General features: G+C 31.6%; 2 protein-coding genes across 2 annotated transcripts; both read right to left on the bottom strand.

The window, feature by feature from the left end:
- Positions 1-1,191: 1,191 nt before the first annotated feature.
- LOC133705381 (uncharacterized) lies at positions 1,192-1,998 on the bottom strand. The gene has a single exon (XM_062130540.1). The coding sequence runs from the start codon at positions 1,822-1,824 to the stop codon at positions 1,399-1,401; it is 426 nt and encodes a 141-aa protein (XP_061986524.1). The 5' UTR covers positions 1,825-1,998; the 3' UTR covers positions 1,192-1,398.
- Positions 1,999-8,642: 6,644 nt separating this feature from the next.
- Positions 8,643-9,107, bottom strand: LOC133705258 (leucine-rich repeat extensin-like protein 3). The gene has a single exon (XM_062130396.1). It carries the CDS (start codon positions 9,105-9,107, stop codon positions 8,643-8,645), a length of 465 nt encoding a protein of 154 aa, XP_061986380.1.
- Positions 9,108-16,553: the final 7,446 nt, after the last annotated feature.

Here is a 16,553-nt window from a genome sequence, read left to right on the forward strand (position 1 = left end):
CATCCATACATAAACAAAGGATAAAGTGCAAATTCCCAATAAATAAAGACATCGAGACACAAAAAAGAAAAAAGAAAACTTTCAGAAAAAAAGATACAATGAAAGAAAACGAAAAAGAAAAGAAAAAGGAAAAAGCAAATTACTTTATATCTTAATTAAATATCATCTTCTCCTTCTCCGCAATGCTCTTGAACTATCTTACGTATCAATTAAGATTTTTCAACTAGAAATGTTACATTCAAACTAATTTAATAATTAATTCATCTCTTGAGTTTGAAACCTAAAAATCAAATAATAGAGTATATATCCTTAGCTATCATACAAACTCCCTAAAGTTACCTTCTATCACATCACTTGGATCTTCTTTTTTCCCTTATAGTTTTTTTTTCAAGTAGTGATGAAAATGGTTACCGCAAGTATAATTTTTTAATATTTATATTTTATTTATTATTTATTAATTAAAAAATTTAGATATTCATAGACTATTTATCTAATTTCAAGTATACAATGAGTATTTGTTATCTACTATTATTTATTAATAAATAAAAAATAAAATAGTTGATATATATATATATATATATATATATATATATATTTGAAGTATGTATATATGTATACTAAATATAAAATGATAAGTATTATTTATATATATACGTGAGTGTTTTATGTGATATTAATGTGTGTATTTATGATATTGTGTTGCATCAATCTAAATATTCTACAAATATATTTATATAATACAAATATATATAATTCGGTTTATGTCCGGGTAGATTTTAGGTCAAATTTGACAATATTTATATCTTATTATTATCTATCGGGTCTAAAAAATATTTTTACGTTCGATATGGGTCGGTATTAGTTAAATTCAGAGTAAATTATCATCTATATTTTTCAGTTTTTGCCACAAGTATATTATATTTGAAATAATTTTTGAGCACAGGGACCTATTTTTTCATTCCAGTCAAAAACAGGTTTTTTATGTTGGAAATTTTACTTCTCATAGTTTTTGAATTTTATTGACTAAAAAAGAAGCACGCCCCTCCCCCCATCCATTCTAATTATATCAGACCAATCCTTCACGTTATTTTCCCAGCTAAAACAAGTAAATACAATTTCCCGTTTTCCAGCTTCATTATAACATACAAAAGCATCTTAAAGGACAAGTAATAACAAATAATAGGAAACGAATAACTAAACAATTATCTTGCAATTAAATTCTAGCTAATATGGCTCTCTACAGCTGGTAAAGAAAAAAAACATAGCAAACTGGTGGTGCCTTTTCTCCTCCTCGCACGACATAAATTCAAACATTGCCAACTAATTAATTAAGCCTAATTATAAATTTATCAGCACGGATGGCGATAAAATTACATAAAGATTAATTCTGCACTCACTTCAACAACCAAAAACGAGGTGCAGAAAAGCAAAAGCAAGAATATTAGATGCGGCCATCATGAGAGTTGGAAGACTATTGGTTGCCAAAGACGCGTCAGTTTGATGAGGAGGCTTCCTGTAGTAGAATGGGAAATAAGGCAAGATAGGGTCAGGAGGTGGAAGACCATACAAGTTGTTGCCAAAAGGTGGAGGAGGGTAGAATGGTAAATTCCCAGTCGGAGAAGGGTATCCAGGAGGCGAGTATGATCCTGCTGACTGAGATGGAGGAGACGGCGGTGTTGTCAGTACTGTTGGGGTACCGGTCCCCGTGGGAGGAGGATAACAAGGATAAGGGCACACGTCGTCGGACGTGGCCAAGCTAGGAAGATTGGAAAGTACGGATGTGAAGAAGAGGATGGAGAGAGTAAGGGTTAAGTTAATATCCATTTTTGTTAGTGAGGAGATAGAAGAGAGGAAATGAGAGACAGGAGTGAGTGGTGACACGAAGGGGTGTGAGTGATGTTATGGGGAGTGACTTATGAGGAGACTTCAGGTTTTGGATTCTTTTGTCATGGCACGCCAAGGCATGAAAAATGGAAAGGAAAAGGGGCTTCAAGGGCAAAAGAATTAGAAAGCAAGCTATAGCTAGTGTCTTTAATTTGGTGAAGATTGATTAAACGAGGTGACACCTGGGCCCCATGAAACTCCGAACCTTCTTTCCGATGACCTTAGAATGAAGACAAAGGTCAGCTACTAAGACAATGATACAGGAGAAGTGTTGCAATAAGATGTGCAAATTGTCATTCAAGTATTTATTACCCATGAGAAATAACCAATAAATTCATTTTTCTCTTTTTTTCTTAATATATGTGTGGGTCTCAGCTCTCTTTTTTTTTTTTTTTATTTACGTGGGGTGTCCGGGCCAGCTTACGCGCACCACGACTATTCCCCACGGTCCGCTGGACATCCTGCAAGCCCAGGAGCAGGTAAGGCACCGCGGGGGTGACAGGCGTACACATAGAGGGTCGAACCCGGGACGGGAGCAGAACAAGTCACACGAATTGACCACAGCAGTTAAACCCTCATGTGCTGGGTACACACGAGAGCTCAAACCAGGGCACTCAGGCAGGGCAAAGCCTGCCAAGGCCACTGAGCTACAAGCCTCGTGTGTAGCAATAATATTTATCCTCAGATGTGACCTCAGAACAATATTAGGTAGGACTTCAATTTTTTCTTCCAGACACAGCTAGGTCTTCATCTTGAAATGTAGCAATAATAATTATCCTCTAACCAACTCGAAATCGGATACCTTATTTTGTTGAATTTCAGAATCCCTAGTTATAGCTTGGAAAGGCTTGTTGGGTATTTGGTTACTTTCTATCATCCACTACTCTTTCTTACTGGAATTTCCTTTCAAGTGTAGAATAACGTCTCGTGATGAATTAAAAACTGTCAAATCACTACTTGTTGCTAGAAAAACCCCCCCTGCACAGACAGTTTTTATTTATTTATTTATTTTCATCTACCCTGTGAAGGAAATTAAAACAGGGGCTATGCACTTAACTATATTAGCATAGCAGATCGTAGCGATGTACTGCTGGGTCAGCGATCGAACAATGACATAAAAAAAACAATGCCTCAGTTGCCAAAAAGCTATCTGGCTCAAAGGCAGTCACGTCGCTCTTTCCTCTGGAGTTTGGAGTTCAGGCTTTCCACTGTAAGAAAAAATAAAGTTCCTCTCTGTTTGAAGGATAGCCACGTTTTTTGATGACTCCAGTACATGTATTATATGTAAATTGTTTCTTTTTCTAACAATTTCTACTCGGATTGATTTTAATTTTCCAATTGTACGGAACAGCAAACTTCGATTATTAAACTATTGAAAGCGATTAGCTTTCTAAAGGAGAGTGAACTTTAATATGGAAAACGTACGTAATTCCTGGATCGAAAGTGCTAGTTGAAGTTTGTGTTTGCTGTCTTGAGTCTTCACACACTCTGTTTCGAGTATTCAAAAGCATATGAATTTTTGAAGATCTCAATTAAGTTACTTCGAGTTCTTATGTGGGTACTGCTGCCTGCCTGGAACTCATCGAGATTGTACCTTCCTTTTCCTTTTTCCTTTTTCCTTTCCCCTCTTAAGCTCTGGTCTTGAGACGAATTCGATTGGTGATCTCTAAGTATATGTAAAGATCAACAAAATTAAGGCGACATGCATGCTCCTCAAAACAAGCCAATCACATGCTTTCCCATCAATTGCTTCAATAAAAAAAACACTGATCCATTCCCAAATGAAACACATTCTTGATCTTTGCTGCAAAGTTTGGTGTCAAATGATTCGTAACTCCAACGTCGTGCTATTTGAGCCGTCTCATAAGAAAACGAAAAGGAAAAGGAAAGGATTTACAATACATATTTTATTTTTATTCACCATCATTAGTTAAAAAAAAAAGATTAGTGTTAAGAGAAATATAATAATGTGTAGATATAAGCTAACATGAACTTGGTAGAGAATATTTTTCATTCTACACGTGTCTGCAGAGATCTTACAACGTCATGATGTTGGGATCAAAACTTAACATATAAACTTCCATAAATTGAATTAACTAGACATAAATATGTTGTTTCATTAAAAAAAAAAGTAATATAATTTAAATATGAAATCTAGCCCAAATGAATATTCTTTTTAAGTACTACTCAAACTGTCATGTGAGAGACATAAAAAACGTAATTGATTATCATAAATACTAGAAGATGGAATTCTATACCTACCATGTGACATATATGTCCTCTCGAAGATTGTGGGGTTCGATAATGGAACGAGCCGTGGAAAAAGATAGCAGCAAGTTAAAGAGAGTCCAATTAATTTGATGACTTATTTATTTTGCTGACTTTGAAAGTCTTGTTCAATCACTATAAACTGACTCCTCAAGCAATGAAGATTGTTGGGTGGAGCTGGAAAGTAAACAAATTGAGTGATTTTGACGTCTTTGTTAACCTCCAACGTAAAATTACTGCATTTCATGACTTATTGGCTTACATTTGGAACACGATATTCCTTTTTTTTTAAAAAAAATATCCCGTTCCTGTCATGGTCTCAATTAATTGGATTTACAGAAACTACAAAGTTAGGTGGAGTCTTCTTCCTAAATTTCATCATGTCGGTGGAATTAGCTTTGTAGTACATGCTTTCTTTTTCATTTTTCTTTTCTTTTTGCTAAAGGAGCACTTATTTTTGACGTGCAGTAGTAGTGATAGACTTGTAGCTACAAAACATTGATTCCAATTTCCAAACCCATTGAACATTTAGCATATGTTTATTTGCGTGCTTGTAGTTCATTCGGAAGACCATTGTTGAAATTAATGAAATGTGCGACGTCAAGGATCTCGAAGCCCAAACACAAACCTGTCATCTTACAAGCTTTATAGCGTAACTTTCTTTCGGTTGTTTTTATCTGGGAATTGAATCCTTCTTTCAAACAGAAAAAAAATAAAATATCTGGGATAAAAGTGGATGGGGTTAGATCTGGACTTGCTCCGTCCAACTTTGATCTGGAAATATCCAAATCCGTCATTCAATTTTATTTCCAACTCCGTTGGATTGGGCTGCAAGTTATCCACCTAATGGGTACCCGTTAGAAATCGAACCACGTCGTCAGCGATTTTTGTGCCTGTCGGTAGAGAGGTCAAGTAAGTAGCAAATTGTTCGGCAAAGGAGCGCCGAGTCAATAACCCAATTGATTTCGTGGCCTCCCTTAAGTTATTTCTTTTCTTTTTTCTACCTCTGTTTCTACCCTTTTTCTGTACCTGAATGACTTCTTTTAATATAACTATCTCATCAACGGCTATATATATATATATATATATATATATATATATATATATATATATATAAAGAACCCCCCTTTAAGATTAGGATTTGATTATAATTACAAATTAGCAAATCATTTGATTTTTTTTTTAAAAAAAAACTATTAGTTGTTTTTATCTACAGATCAATCCTAAGCATCGATTTATTTAATATATATGAGGGAAGCCAAGACAATGAATGGGTCTGGTGCAAGTGGGAAAGCTACTTATCCTACCAAATTAAGTTAATTTCGCCAATTTTGTGATGTTTCATGCATCTACAAACTAAAGCAATCCACAGACACTTAACCAACTGGATGTATCTAGTATAATGATAGAAATCAAACCCCAACCCCCCAAACCCCCCCCCCCTCAAAAAAAAAGAAAAAAAAAGACGAGCTAGAGAGGACGCTAAGGGGGTGTTTAAAATCGTAGAAACAATTGTTTTTTTTAAGTAATTTTTGTTCTGAAATAAATTAAAATAATATATTTTTATTTTTTAAAAAATATTTTTTTTATATCAGTACATTAAAATACTCCAAACTTCACCAACGAGGACAAAAGTCTTTAAAGAATGACTTGTAGGAGAAGTATTTGAAAAATAACACAATTTGAACACAACTGCTATTTGAAATAGTGGTTGTTTCAAAAGTCATTTCTTAATCAAATTAATTAATAGCTACAAAAATCAATTAAATTTTTCATGAATTCAATGGTCAACGAATGAAATTCAAAATCTAATGGTCAAGAAAGAATGGGTCACCAGGGACACAATATAGCTCCGCTTTCGACACTTGTAATACCGTTATAAAGATCTCAACGAAATGATTCTAACCACACTTTAAAAAACCATCAAACATGATTCTAATTTCATAAGGGGGGTTTTCGAGGTTAATTTAAGGTTTATTAAAATTTTGTTTAGTAATTTTTCAAGATGTAGCTAAAATCGTTTCATTGAAATCTTTCGAACGTTATTAAGTATGTCAAAAATAAATTTCCGATATGTTTTCGATAATCCATTTTTTCTTTTTATTTTTTTTATTTATCTCTCCTGTCATATCATCTTATCTCTTAGTCATTGAATCTTAAATACTATCTTTTAGCAATTAGATCTCCATCAAATTTTAAGTTAATTTTTGATAAAGTTAATTATTCTAAAAAAAAAATCATTACAAAAGCACTATATTTATATTAAAAATTATGGATGCGTTAAACTATTATTCCTAAGAATAATTTTATATAGATTCAATATTAATAAACACCATTACATTTAAATTATACTTTTTTTTTTTTTGATGACCTTATCTCGTTGAACCAAGACTTTTTTACCAATCTAAGTCTTTTTTTTAAGAAAAAAAACCCACCAATGAGGCACCCCACACTTCTGACCCACCACAAACCTATTATGATGTGACTGGGTCTTCAATTTGGTGAAACCGAAGTTGATCTCGGAACTGTACCAGACGACATCTGACACATCGGTAATCGGAGCTGATATATCCACAGACATAAAATCAGATGGTTGGCACGTCTTCTTTGATTTCACATTTTCTAGTAACAAGGATACGTGGCATTTAGGGGAAGGAGGCTTCACAGGGACAAATGGCACTTGCCTGGTTATCTAAACTCTGGAACTAATCTCACTGGACACTGTAGTCGCTGTGGCTTTTGAAAGCTTTTTGTTCTTTTCTATTTTAAAATTATTTTTTTAATATTTTTTAATATTTTTTTTACTTTAAATTAATATTTTTTTAATATTTTTAGAATATTTTGATGTGTTGCTATTTTCTATCCCAACTTTAATATGGCTTTGGATGATCCTCAACCTCATCACTTTTTAAAAATCTACTTATAGACCACTGGTACTGATTAAGTTTTAGACACCTATCAAGTTACTTTTCATTATCAAATGGTTTACCGGGTTTAAAATCATGTCTTTGATTTAGTATTCCCTGTAATCAATAATGTTTTTTTTATTATTATTGATACCTATCAAAAAGCCATATATACTCATGTCCCGTAACAAATCCTAAAAGAGAACTTACAGAAGTTACTTCCCCTTCTTGAATTATCAATTATGAAAAGCTGTATTTATTAAAAATAATTTTTAAAAAATAAAAAAATTATTTTAATATATTTTTAAATAAAAAAATACAATCACAATTTTAAATAAATTTGACATGGTTTTTTTTAATCATTGCCTTAGATTTAATGATAGTATAAATTTGATTTTAAATTGCATGACACTAATGGTTAAAAGTACGTATTAAAAACTGTTTAAAACTTTTCGCATGTTGAAAGTTCTTCTCATGGTGATGGGCCACTTTTCAATTTCTTTGATTTTTGACATGTGTTGGCTAATTACATTATGACATGCTGATAAATATGAAATTAATTATTTTTGTGTTTTAAAAATATATAAAGAGGATATAATTCCAGTGTCCCCATCTGATGACCATTAATTGTCCAGTGAAAGCATCAATGACTTGAACTACAGTGTGTGCGTGCAGTCTAATAAGAGAAATCAACTTGGTTTTTTTTTTTTAAAAAAAAAAATGAGAACGAACTCGGATTTGTTGAAATTGAACCATTATCTCTGGTCAGCATGCAAATTAATCATTGACGTATTATCAGATCTAGGTGATTTTCGAAGCATAAACTATTTAATCAACGAATCCACCAAGAACTATAACCTTGGATTTTTTTTTAATTAACATGGTTGTCTGGGTTAACTTGTATGCACCTCGACTAATCCCACGGGTCCTGAAATTAACCACCATATAAATCTCTAGTAGCCATCATATGAGCAACCACATGGCTCGAATCTAAAATTACATAGAAAGCAAATCTATTAAATTCAAGCTTTTATTACTGGACCACCATCTAAATAGTAAAGTAAGAACTAACTTTGTATTAATTTTAAAAGTGGAATCCATGTGTACAATTTAATGAAGACGTGCCTCAAGACAAGCTAATGGTGGGCCTAATTGATCGCAAGGTTTTTAATTGAAACAAACAGGTATCGATGCGCATCCTGGTGGTTGATCCATTATATCATCCACGTATAATCCAAGATAAATAATTAATACAACAGCACCTAATTGTTATTGTACGAATTCACAATTTTTCAAAATTAATTTATAGACCGAAAACTGACCATAATTTTTTTTCCCGATCATAGATCATCGGATTAGCAACATCTACATGACAAAAGCAAACAGAGAAGGATTGCTGAAAAGAAATTATTTACAAATAAAAGGAAGAGGACATAGAAGACTGTTGTTATTAATTCAGGATACTGAGCAATTGAGAGATAATAAAGCAAGAACCAAGTAGATCCTGGCTAGCTATGAGTTTCTCGCGTCCTTAGAATCTTTGATCACTGCATATATCTTAATTAACTTTTATAAATCCAGGCCTTAAAAGCCAATTCTTACCAACAAGCCTATCAATCCACATCCAATCAAAACTTGCAAACTCACGGCATGGCGGCTAGCAGCATTGACATCTTTGTCAACAGGGTACAATTCCCCTGGTGGACCAGTTATGTAAAGATCATATTTTGATGGGGCTGGAGGTGGAGGGCAGTTATAACCTGATGGCGGCTTCTTTGGAGTCGGTGGTGTCAGCACTGGTGCAGGTGGTGGTGGGGGGTATAAAACTGGTGGAGGTGGTGATGGTGGTGGTGGTGATGGTGGTGGTGGTGAGGGATATACTACTGGTGGAAGTGATGGTGGTGGAGGACTTGGATTACATGGCGAGCACTTCTCTTCAGTCGGTCCAGGAACAGTGGTCTCATCAAGCTTCCTTAAATTTAAGCCATGAACCGGAGCCACAACAAAAAGAAGCAAACTTAATAGCATAAAAGAGTTGAAAAAACTCATTTCTAGCAGCATGTGGATCGAGGGGCAGATAGAAGTTTGAGAATTGCAAGAGAGATTTGTGGAGGGATTGAAGGAATAAATTAGGAGTTTGATAGTAGCTGCTGTTTTATGAAGGTATTGGGAGAAGGGGACTGTGATATAACTAGATAGGCTCAAAAGGTTGTTTGGGCTTTTGGTGCTCTTCGATTTATTATTACAAGTAATTAGAAAGCAAACAGGAGTTGCTTTCATGGATTTATGTTTTTTCTCTTTTCTTCTCCTCTCTTTGCGAGGGTGTTGTTTCCTTCTTCCATACGGGAATCCCCTCTATTGCATGTGGATGGTCCCAGATTTCGGGCCCACCATTTATACTTTCCACACATACCACTGTAATTAACATAACATGTTAATTAAGGATCTGCTTGTTTTGTGGTTCAAACTTTCTTGTTTTTATTTGTTATTAGAAAAGTTGATCAATGAAAAATATTTTTTAAATAATTTTTGATTGTTATATATTTTGATTTTTAATTTGGCTTGATTTTCAGGAAAGTGTTTTCTTTTTATTTTGGGCGGAAAACACTTTTCAGAAATTATAAAAAAATTTAAAAGTATCATATTATTTGTTGATTATGTCAAATTTGATCCTTAAACTTTTGATTGCTATATATTTTGTTTGATTTTTTTTTAAAATTCATCCCTTAAATTTTGATTTAATTTTATTTTTATATTAACTTTAGTCCTTATTTTTATGATTGTTATTTACTTTTCTCTTATCATTTTTTAAATTAAAATTTTTTATCTATCAAATTTGGTTCTTATTCTTTTGATTGTTACTTATTTTATTTAAAATAATTTATAAAATTATAATTATTATTATTTTAATTTCATCATCTTTCAATTTTTTTATCTGTTAGATTTGATCTCTATTATTTTGATTATTATTTATTTTAATTGAGATAATTTATGAAATTAGATTTTTTTTTTCAATTTCATTATCATTCAACTTTTTAATTTGTAAGATTTGTTCCTTATTATTTTAATAAACTTGAAAAAGAAATAAAACATTACTAAATTATTCTCCAGCTCATTTCCCATAACATAACCAAACACTGGAAAGTATTTTTCAACTTACTTTCCATTACACTATCAAACATAAAAAAAAAATATACTTTTCCGGAATTCACTTTTCAAAGAAACCACTTTCCAAAAGAAAACTACTTTCCTGCAAACAAACCACATATATGAATGCATATTTTTATACGCTCTCTCAATAATTATATAAAAATGTGCATGTAAAGTTCAACCTCTCTCGTAATCCTTCATGAATAATAGATAATGTTACTCTTTGAGAATTTCTAGTTAGAGAAAAAAATTTATAAAGATAATCTATAAATGTCATTTGATGGTGTTATAAAATTCAAAATACTAGGGAAGTTACTTTTCGCTGTGTTTGAATGATGTATGATCACATCAACAATGGAGCTAGGACATTAGGTTTGGAGGGCCCAAATTAGAAACAAAAAATTAAAGGGTGGGTCAAAAGTCAAAATTTACTAATTTAAGAGCTAAAATTTATAATTATTCAAGGGGGCAAGGAAAAAAAATAATTTTAGTAAGGGCACCCCCTGTATCTACCCCTAGATCACGTGTTCATGTCCATATTTTATTCTTCATAATTAAGGACTCTAAGGGTCGGTGATGAGGCTAGGTTTCCTACCAAATAGTTTTTTTTTTAGGATTTTAAGGATCATCTGATGATTAAATCAATAATTTTATTATAAAGAGTTGCAGTAAATGAACATTAAATTTTAAGAATAAAAAGATTTGTTTTTATTTTGTATATGATAATTGTTAAGAATAAATTGTAAGAGAGTTAAGATGGTGAATCTCTTTCCTAGATTGTTTAAAGAGTATTTATAACCTTGATTTTTTTTTTAACTCGAGGGGTTGTAGGTCTTTTCTTTCTTCATCTCCAAGTGAGAGAAAGACCCTTACACTCAACATTAATATTGATTGCAAGTATCTCTTAACATGACATTAATTGTTGATGGAAGTATCACGTGTCCATAGAAGACGGTCCTACATCAATGTTATACACGATATTAATATCAATGAGATCATCTCTTATAATCAACATTAATCTTGATTGGTGTATGGACGACTTTTAGATGAATTTTTACATGGCTATAATATAGGAAGACGATGATCCTAGATTTCCATCCTGGGTGCTCGTATATGGAGGAATCACTAGCTTAAAAGGGTGTTAATCCTTGCATCTTGAGTCTGGTGCGTAACAGAGCCCAAAAAAATTTGGATATGTCATCTTGTCAGATCCATAAGCGTTTAGGTCTAGAACATAGTTGAGTCTAATGGAGTTGGGTCTGACATCTCGCCAGACCTAGGACACTTGAGTTCAGCGCATAACCGAGTCTAATAAGGTTGGGTTTGATATCTCGTCAGACTCATTAAAGTTAATTTGAACCTTGCGCATAGCTGAGCCCAATAAAAATTGGGCTTAATATTTTGCCAGACCCCTTGTTATGAACCTTGGCCTTTGAGCTTATATAATGAATTTTTTTTAATCCCTTTCATTTATGAACTTTACGAGAAAAAAGGTTTTCAATAATGAAATATAACAATTCATAATCTTTATTTTAAAAAATAAATAAATAGAAAGAGTCCATTTCGGCTAGTGCAATTTGATCTTTGTAATACAGGAAGCACGCATAAGGTTTGGAACTGGGAAGGACTATCCTCTGAATATATATTTGAAGTGCTGGATTTATGTTTGCCTTTCTGATGTTATTGGTCATTGGTGGTAGCATGATCATCATTTAATGAAAAATTTGGTCGTCAGTTTATGCATGCCAATTTTGAACCTAACTATTATGAAATCAAGTGTTTTGATACTGGAATATTTGGTATTAAAAATTAAAAAATATATATATCAAAATGAGTTTAAAAATGACTAAAAAATATCAAAATGAGTTTAAAAATGACTTTTTATATTTGAATGTTGTTGGCAAGGTTCAAAAAATTATTTCGGATTGAGAAGATCAGAAAAATTACCCAATTAATTCACAACTTGTGTATTAAAATAAAAGAAATTCTAAATGTCAATCAAAATAATTAATAATTTTGAGCTTTCTATTGTAATTAAATGGAAATAACATATGAGAAAAATATAAAGATTTTGTGAAATTGATATATATATATATATATATATATATATATATATATATATATATATATATATATATATATATATCAATTGTCAGGGAGAAGCTGTCTATTATTTAATTTAAAAGTCTTTGTACATTGTATTAAAAAAAAAATATTTAGCACGTTGGTAATCAAATGAAAATAATATATGAGAATAGATATCAATATAAAAGTCTTGCAAACTTTAATCTCTTACTCGCTCTCTCTCTCTCCCCTTGATTCTCTGGCAGTGAAATTAAGTCCATCATCACTCAAACGCCAATTTTCAACAAATTTAGTGGGAATTTTTTTTTATTAGGGACTTGCTTAAATGGGAAGGGGTAGAGGTAGAATCAACGGCACTTTCATTTCAAAACGGAAAAAAAAGTTAAAAATAGAAACCAAACCCGTAGCTGTTTAATGAATTTCCCTCGGAAGCATATTTTGAAGGAGCCGAGCCGAGCATATATAATTAATGGCAGTGGAGACGTGCTTGACTTTCTAACATCACAATTATAGCCACCATTATTGATTGCAATTTTGCATTGATAGGAACCTGCGACGGTGCAAGCAAACCATATTCGAAGTGTCATTTCAGATGCTCCAAAATATCTGAAAGCCCTCTCTTCCTCGGCAGCCCAATAGAGAATACCATACTGTTCTCATCGACCAGTTTAATGTGGTTTCATATAGCTGCCGACATGAATAGTCGGAATACTTATCATTAAAAAGATAATCTGAATTGCTTGTAAAATCCTCTCCAACTTCCACCTTTTGCTTATATTTCCAGTCCTACAGCTCAAAGATAATGTATAATTTTTTATTTAAAATTAATTTTTAATATTTTTTAATCGTTTTGATGGGTTAATATCAAAAATAATTTTTAAAAATTAAAAAATATTTTAAAAACAACTACTGTCATACTTCTAAATACCCATTGAATTACTTGCCAAGCATAGTTTGTTTTTATTTGAGATTTTTTTTCAGTTTAGCGGTTTATGACAAAAATAAATTAATTTGTACCCAGTCTTTCAATTTTGAAAAATCACACCCAATATGTTCAGATATAATCCATTACTAGTTAGCAGTGGGTTTCTATAGTCTTTTTGTTTTTCTTATACGAAGAAAGATAGGTTTTTATTTTATTTAAAAAAGAAGAAATTAAGTAAATGTTGACTATCAATATTGGTTAGTTAACGCTGTCAACAGGACAATTATTTTTGGCAATGCTTAAGTGGATTTTTTTAACTATTGATATAAATACGGGGATAATCTTAAAAGTTTGGTCGGTAATTAAAAAATATATATTTTGATTCTCTAGAATGAAACCTTAAGGCTAAAATTTAGGCAAATCTTTTAATTTTTTTCTATATGCACTAGACAGTCTAGACTGGTATAATAAAATCATTGTAATAAAGTACTTAATCTTGGTTGATGTACAAATTAGCATGAAAGTACCTCATATCATCATTAAAAAAAAAAAATGAATATTGAGATTAAAATGATTCCTATTTTGAAAATGGGTGCGCAGACTTGCTGCTGGCATAAATAAGACAAAACAATAAGAAGCGTAAGAAAAATTACGGGCCCAACCAGTGTAGTTAAATTTTTTGTTTAAATAAATTTGTTTTTTTAAAAAATAAAACAAAATATTATTTTAATATATTTTTAAATAAAAAAATATTTTAAAAAATAATTTCTACTATACTTCTAAATATATCCTAAAAAAAGTCTCATTAACTACAAGATTATAAAAGTATTTGATATTAAAATAACGATTGGTTTTTATAATGTTTTTTTACTTAAATATATATATATATATATTATTTTTAAAAAATTTATTTTTAACATTAGTTTATTAAAAAGATTTTAAAATATACAAAAATTAAATTAAAAAAAATCATTTTTTTAAGGCGCATCTACCAGCTTCTTCAAAGTATCAATTAGCATATTCTTACCCACTTCAAATTTACAAACCGCATTTGGGAAGTTTAAAATTTAAATGCCATAAACCCAAATCCCGGCCCGCAATACAAGGAGGAAAATTCATTTTTTTTGAACCCTTCCTCCTTTACTTTGTCATTGGTTAAATCGTTAATGACTTGATGGTTTTGGATTTGATCCTATCCGTAAAATCTAAATTGTTGATTTGAGAATAATGATTTAGATTTACTCGTAAAGAAAAATAACTCAAATTATCGATATGAATTTCATTAATATATCACATCACCACCGATTTATTCTAAGAGGGAGTGTCCAATAAGATAACAGGGTTTTTTTTCTCGAGAGGTATAATTTCCAGACTCTCAATCTACCAGCTGATTGCCAAGGAACGAGAGCAGAAAACATGCGATTGCGTGGACTTAAAATGGAATATAGAGAAGGGGACAAAATGGTATGAATAACCGAACCCACAATCATGGATGAGTGAAAGGGAAGAGACTCTAGTTATAGCACTGCCATCCCTTCTCTTCTCGTTCTCTAGTCAACTTCAGAATCATGCACCTTAAATTATGTTCAAGCAGTGCTTTTGGAACCTTCCTGCCTTAAACCTCCTTTTATATCTCAGCATCACTATTCCATGTCGACGATTAAGAAGAAAAAATCATACTGAAAATAGAAGAGAACTCCGCGTTACCATCAGGGTCAAGAATTGAGCCACGTTATACTGCTACTGGATCTTCTTTAAAGTAGCAGGATATCCAACCATCCAATTGGAGTTCATGCTTCATGGGAGGGTGACAATTGCAATCTGCAACCTATTCTTGATAATGTTTGAAAGAATTAGAAGATAAAACAACCCCTATGTAAGCCCCCACTTATTTCAGCGTAGGTACTTAGAATTTAAGCCTTGTCCAATAGCCCAGTAAGAAGCGGGCTCATCTACCAAGGCGTCGTGTATAACCCATTTAACCGAAGTCTAGACGAAGCAGATTATTAAATATCGAAAACAGACATCAAAGTATTTCGAACTGCTAACATGAGTAATAAATCTCGAACAGGAAAAAGGAAATAGATACACTGCGTAGGGCAATACTTTTGAAGATAATGGTTTTACAAATATATACATAAACCCTACAAAAGGAACATTTGTAGGGTTTTCCTCGCCACTGGTATCAAAGTTTGAGCACAAGCACAAATTCTTGCCACCGCCTAGCTCAGGAAATTGTTTGGGGACTGAGGAGAAACAATGCTAATCTCTCAGGCTCCATAATTGCTCGTTCCATACGCTCCCCAGCATGACAGATTGAAATACGAACTTCCACTGTCCACCATTGGAGCTGCATCACATCATGCCCCTTTTGATTTATTTTTTAGGTTCTTCAAGGATTGAGAGTGTACAGTACCACGAGGAGGATTCAAATGTTAAAAAGAGAAGCACTATCGACCAAATTACATTTCAGAAAAAGCTTGCCATGAAAATTCTACAAAACCCAATTTTCGAACAAAAGAATCCAATCCTACCAGAAATTAAGGATTTCTAGGGTGTTTTAATATAGCAAAAAATAGCTCGTGGCTCACCCATGTTTATTTTTTTTTATGTACAAACGATATTAAAACAATGTAAATATTTTTTTAAAAGAAAAAAAATCTAAAATTCTGATCATTGAGATAGATGATGTTAATAGACTCGATTAATTTAATAATATAAATAGAAAATAAGATATGAAAAAAAACAACAATAACGATCCAATGCAAAAGATGAATGTTTTTTAATATTAGAAATATACATGTATAATATTCATAAAACATCTAATGATCTTATTTGTACATTATTCATAAAACATCTTATTTCTAATTTTTTTAACTGAAAAGAAAAAGGTTTAGGAGATGCTCGTGTTTTTAAAGAAGTAAGAGAAATTTAATAATAGGGTTAAATCTTGATTAATTTAATAATATGATAAAAATATAAGGCAATAAAAAAATAAAAAAACAATCACAAATAATAAAATTGAAAATAAAAATAAGACAAAAAAATATTCCAATCCCCTTTAACTTTTCAAATTGCATGAATAAAATAAAAAAATAAAAATATTATGCAAGGTTGCACATATCAAAATCTTATAAAAAATATTTTTTTTAAAAAAAATCAATCTAAATAATTTTAAAAAATACTCACAGAAAAATCATATCAATCTCTTTATAAACTAAACACACTTATTATCATAAAAAAAAAATTGCACTCTAAAAAAAGGTTAAATAAGCAAAAAGAATTATAGAGAAAGGGTATTAATTAAATCATATACCAAAATATTATTTTTAAAA

This window comes from Populus nigra, chromosome 10 (genome assembly GCF_951802175.1).
Source record: "Populus nigra chromosome 10, ddPopNigr1.1, whole genome shotgun sequence".
Lineage (NCBI taxonomy): Eukaryota > Viridiplantae > Streptophyta > Magnoliopsida > Malpighiales > Salicaceae > Populus > Populus nigra.

Bases quoted from the DNA above. Each gene is read 5' to 3' on its own strand.
- LOC133705258 (XM_062130396.1), bottom strand. From the start codon at position 9,107: ATGAGTTTTTTCAACTCTTTTATGCTATTAAGTTTGCTTCTTTTTGTT.
- LOC133705381 (XM_062130540.1), bottom strand. From the start codon at position 1,824: ATGGATATTAACTTAACCCTTACTCTCTCCATCCTCTTCTTCACATCC.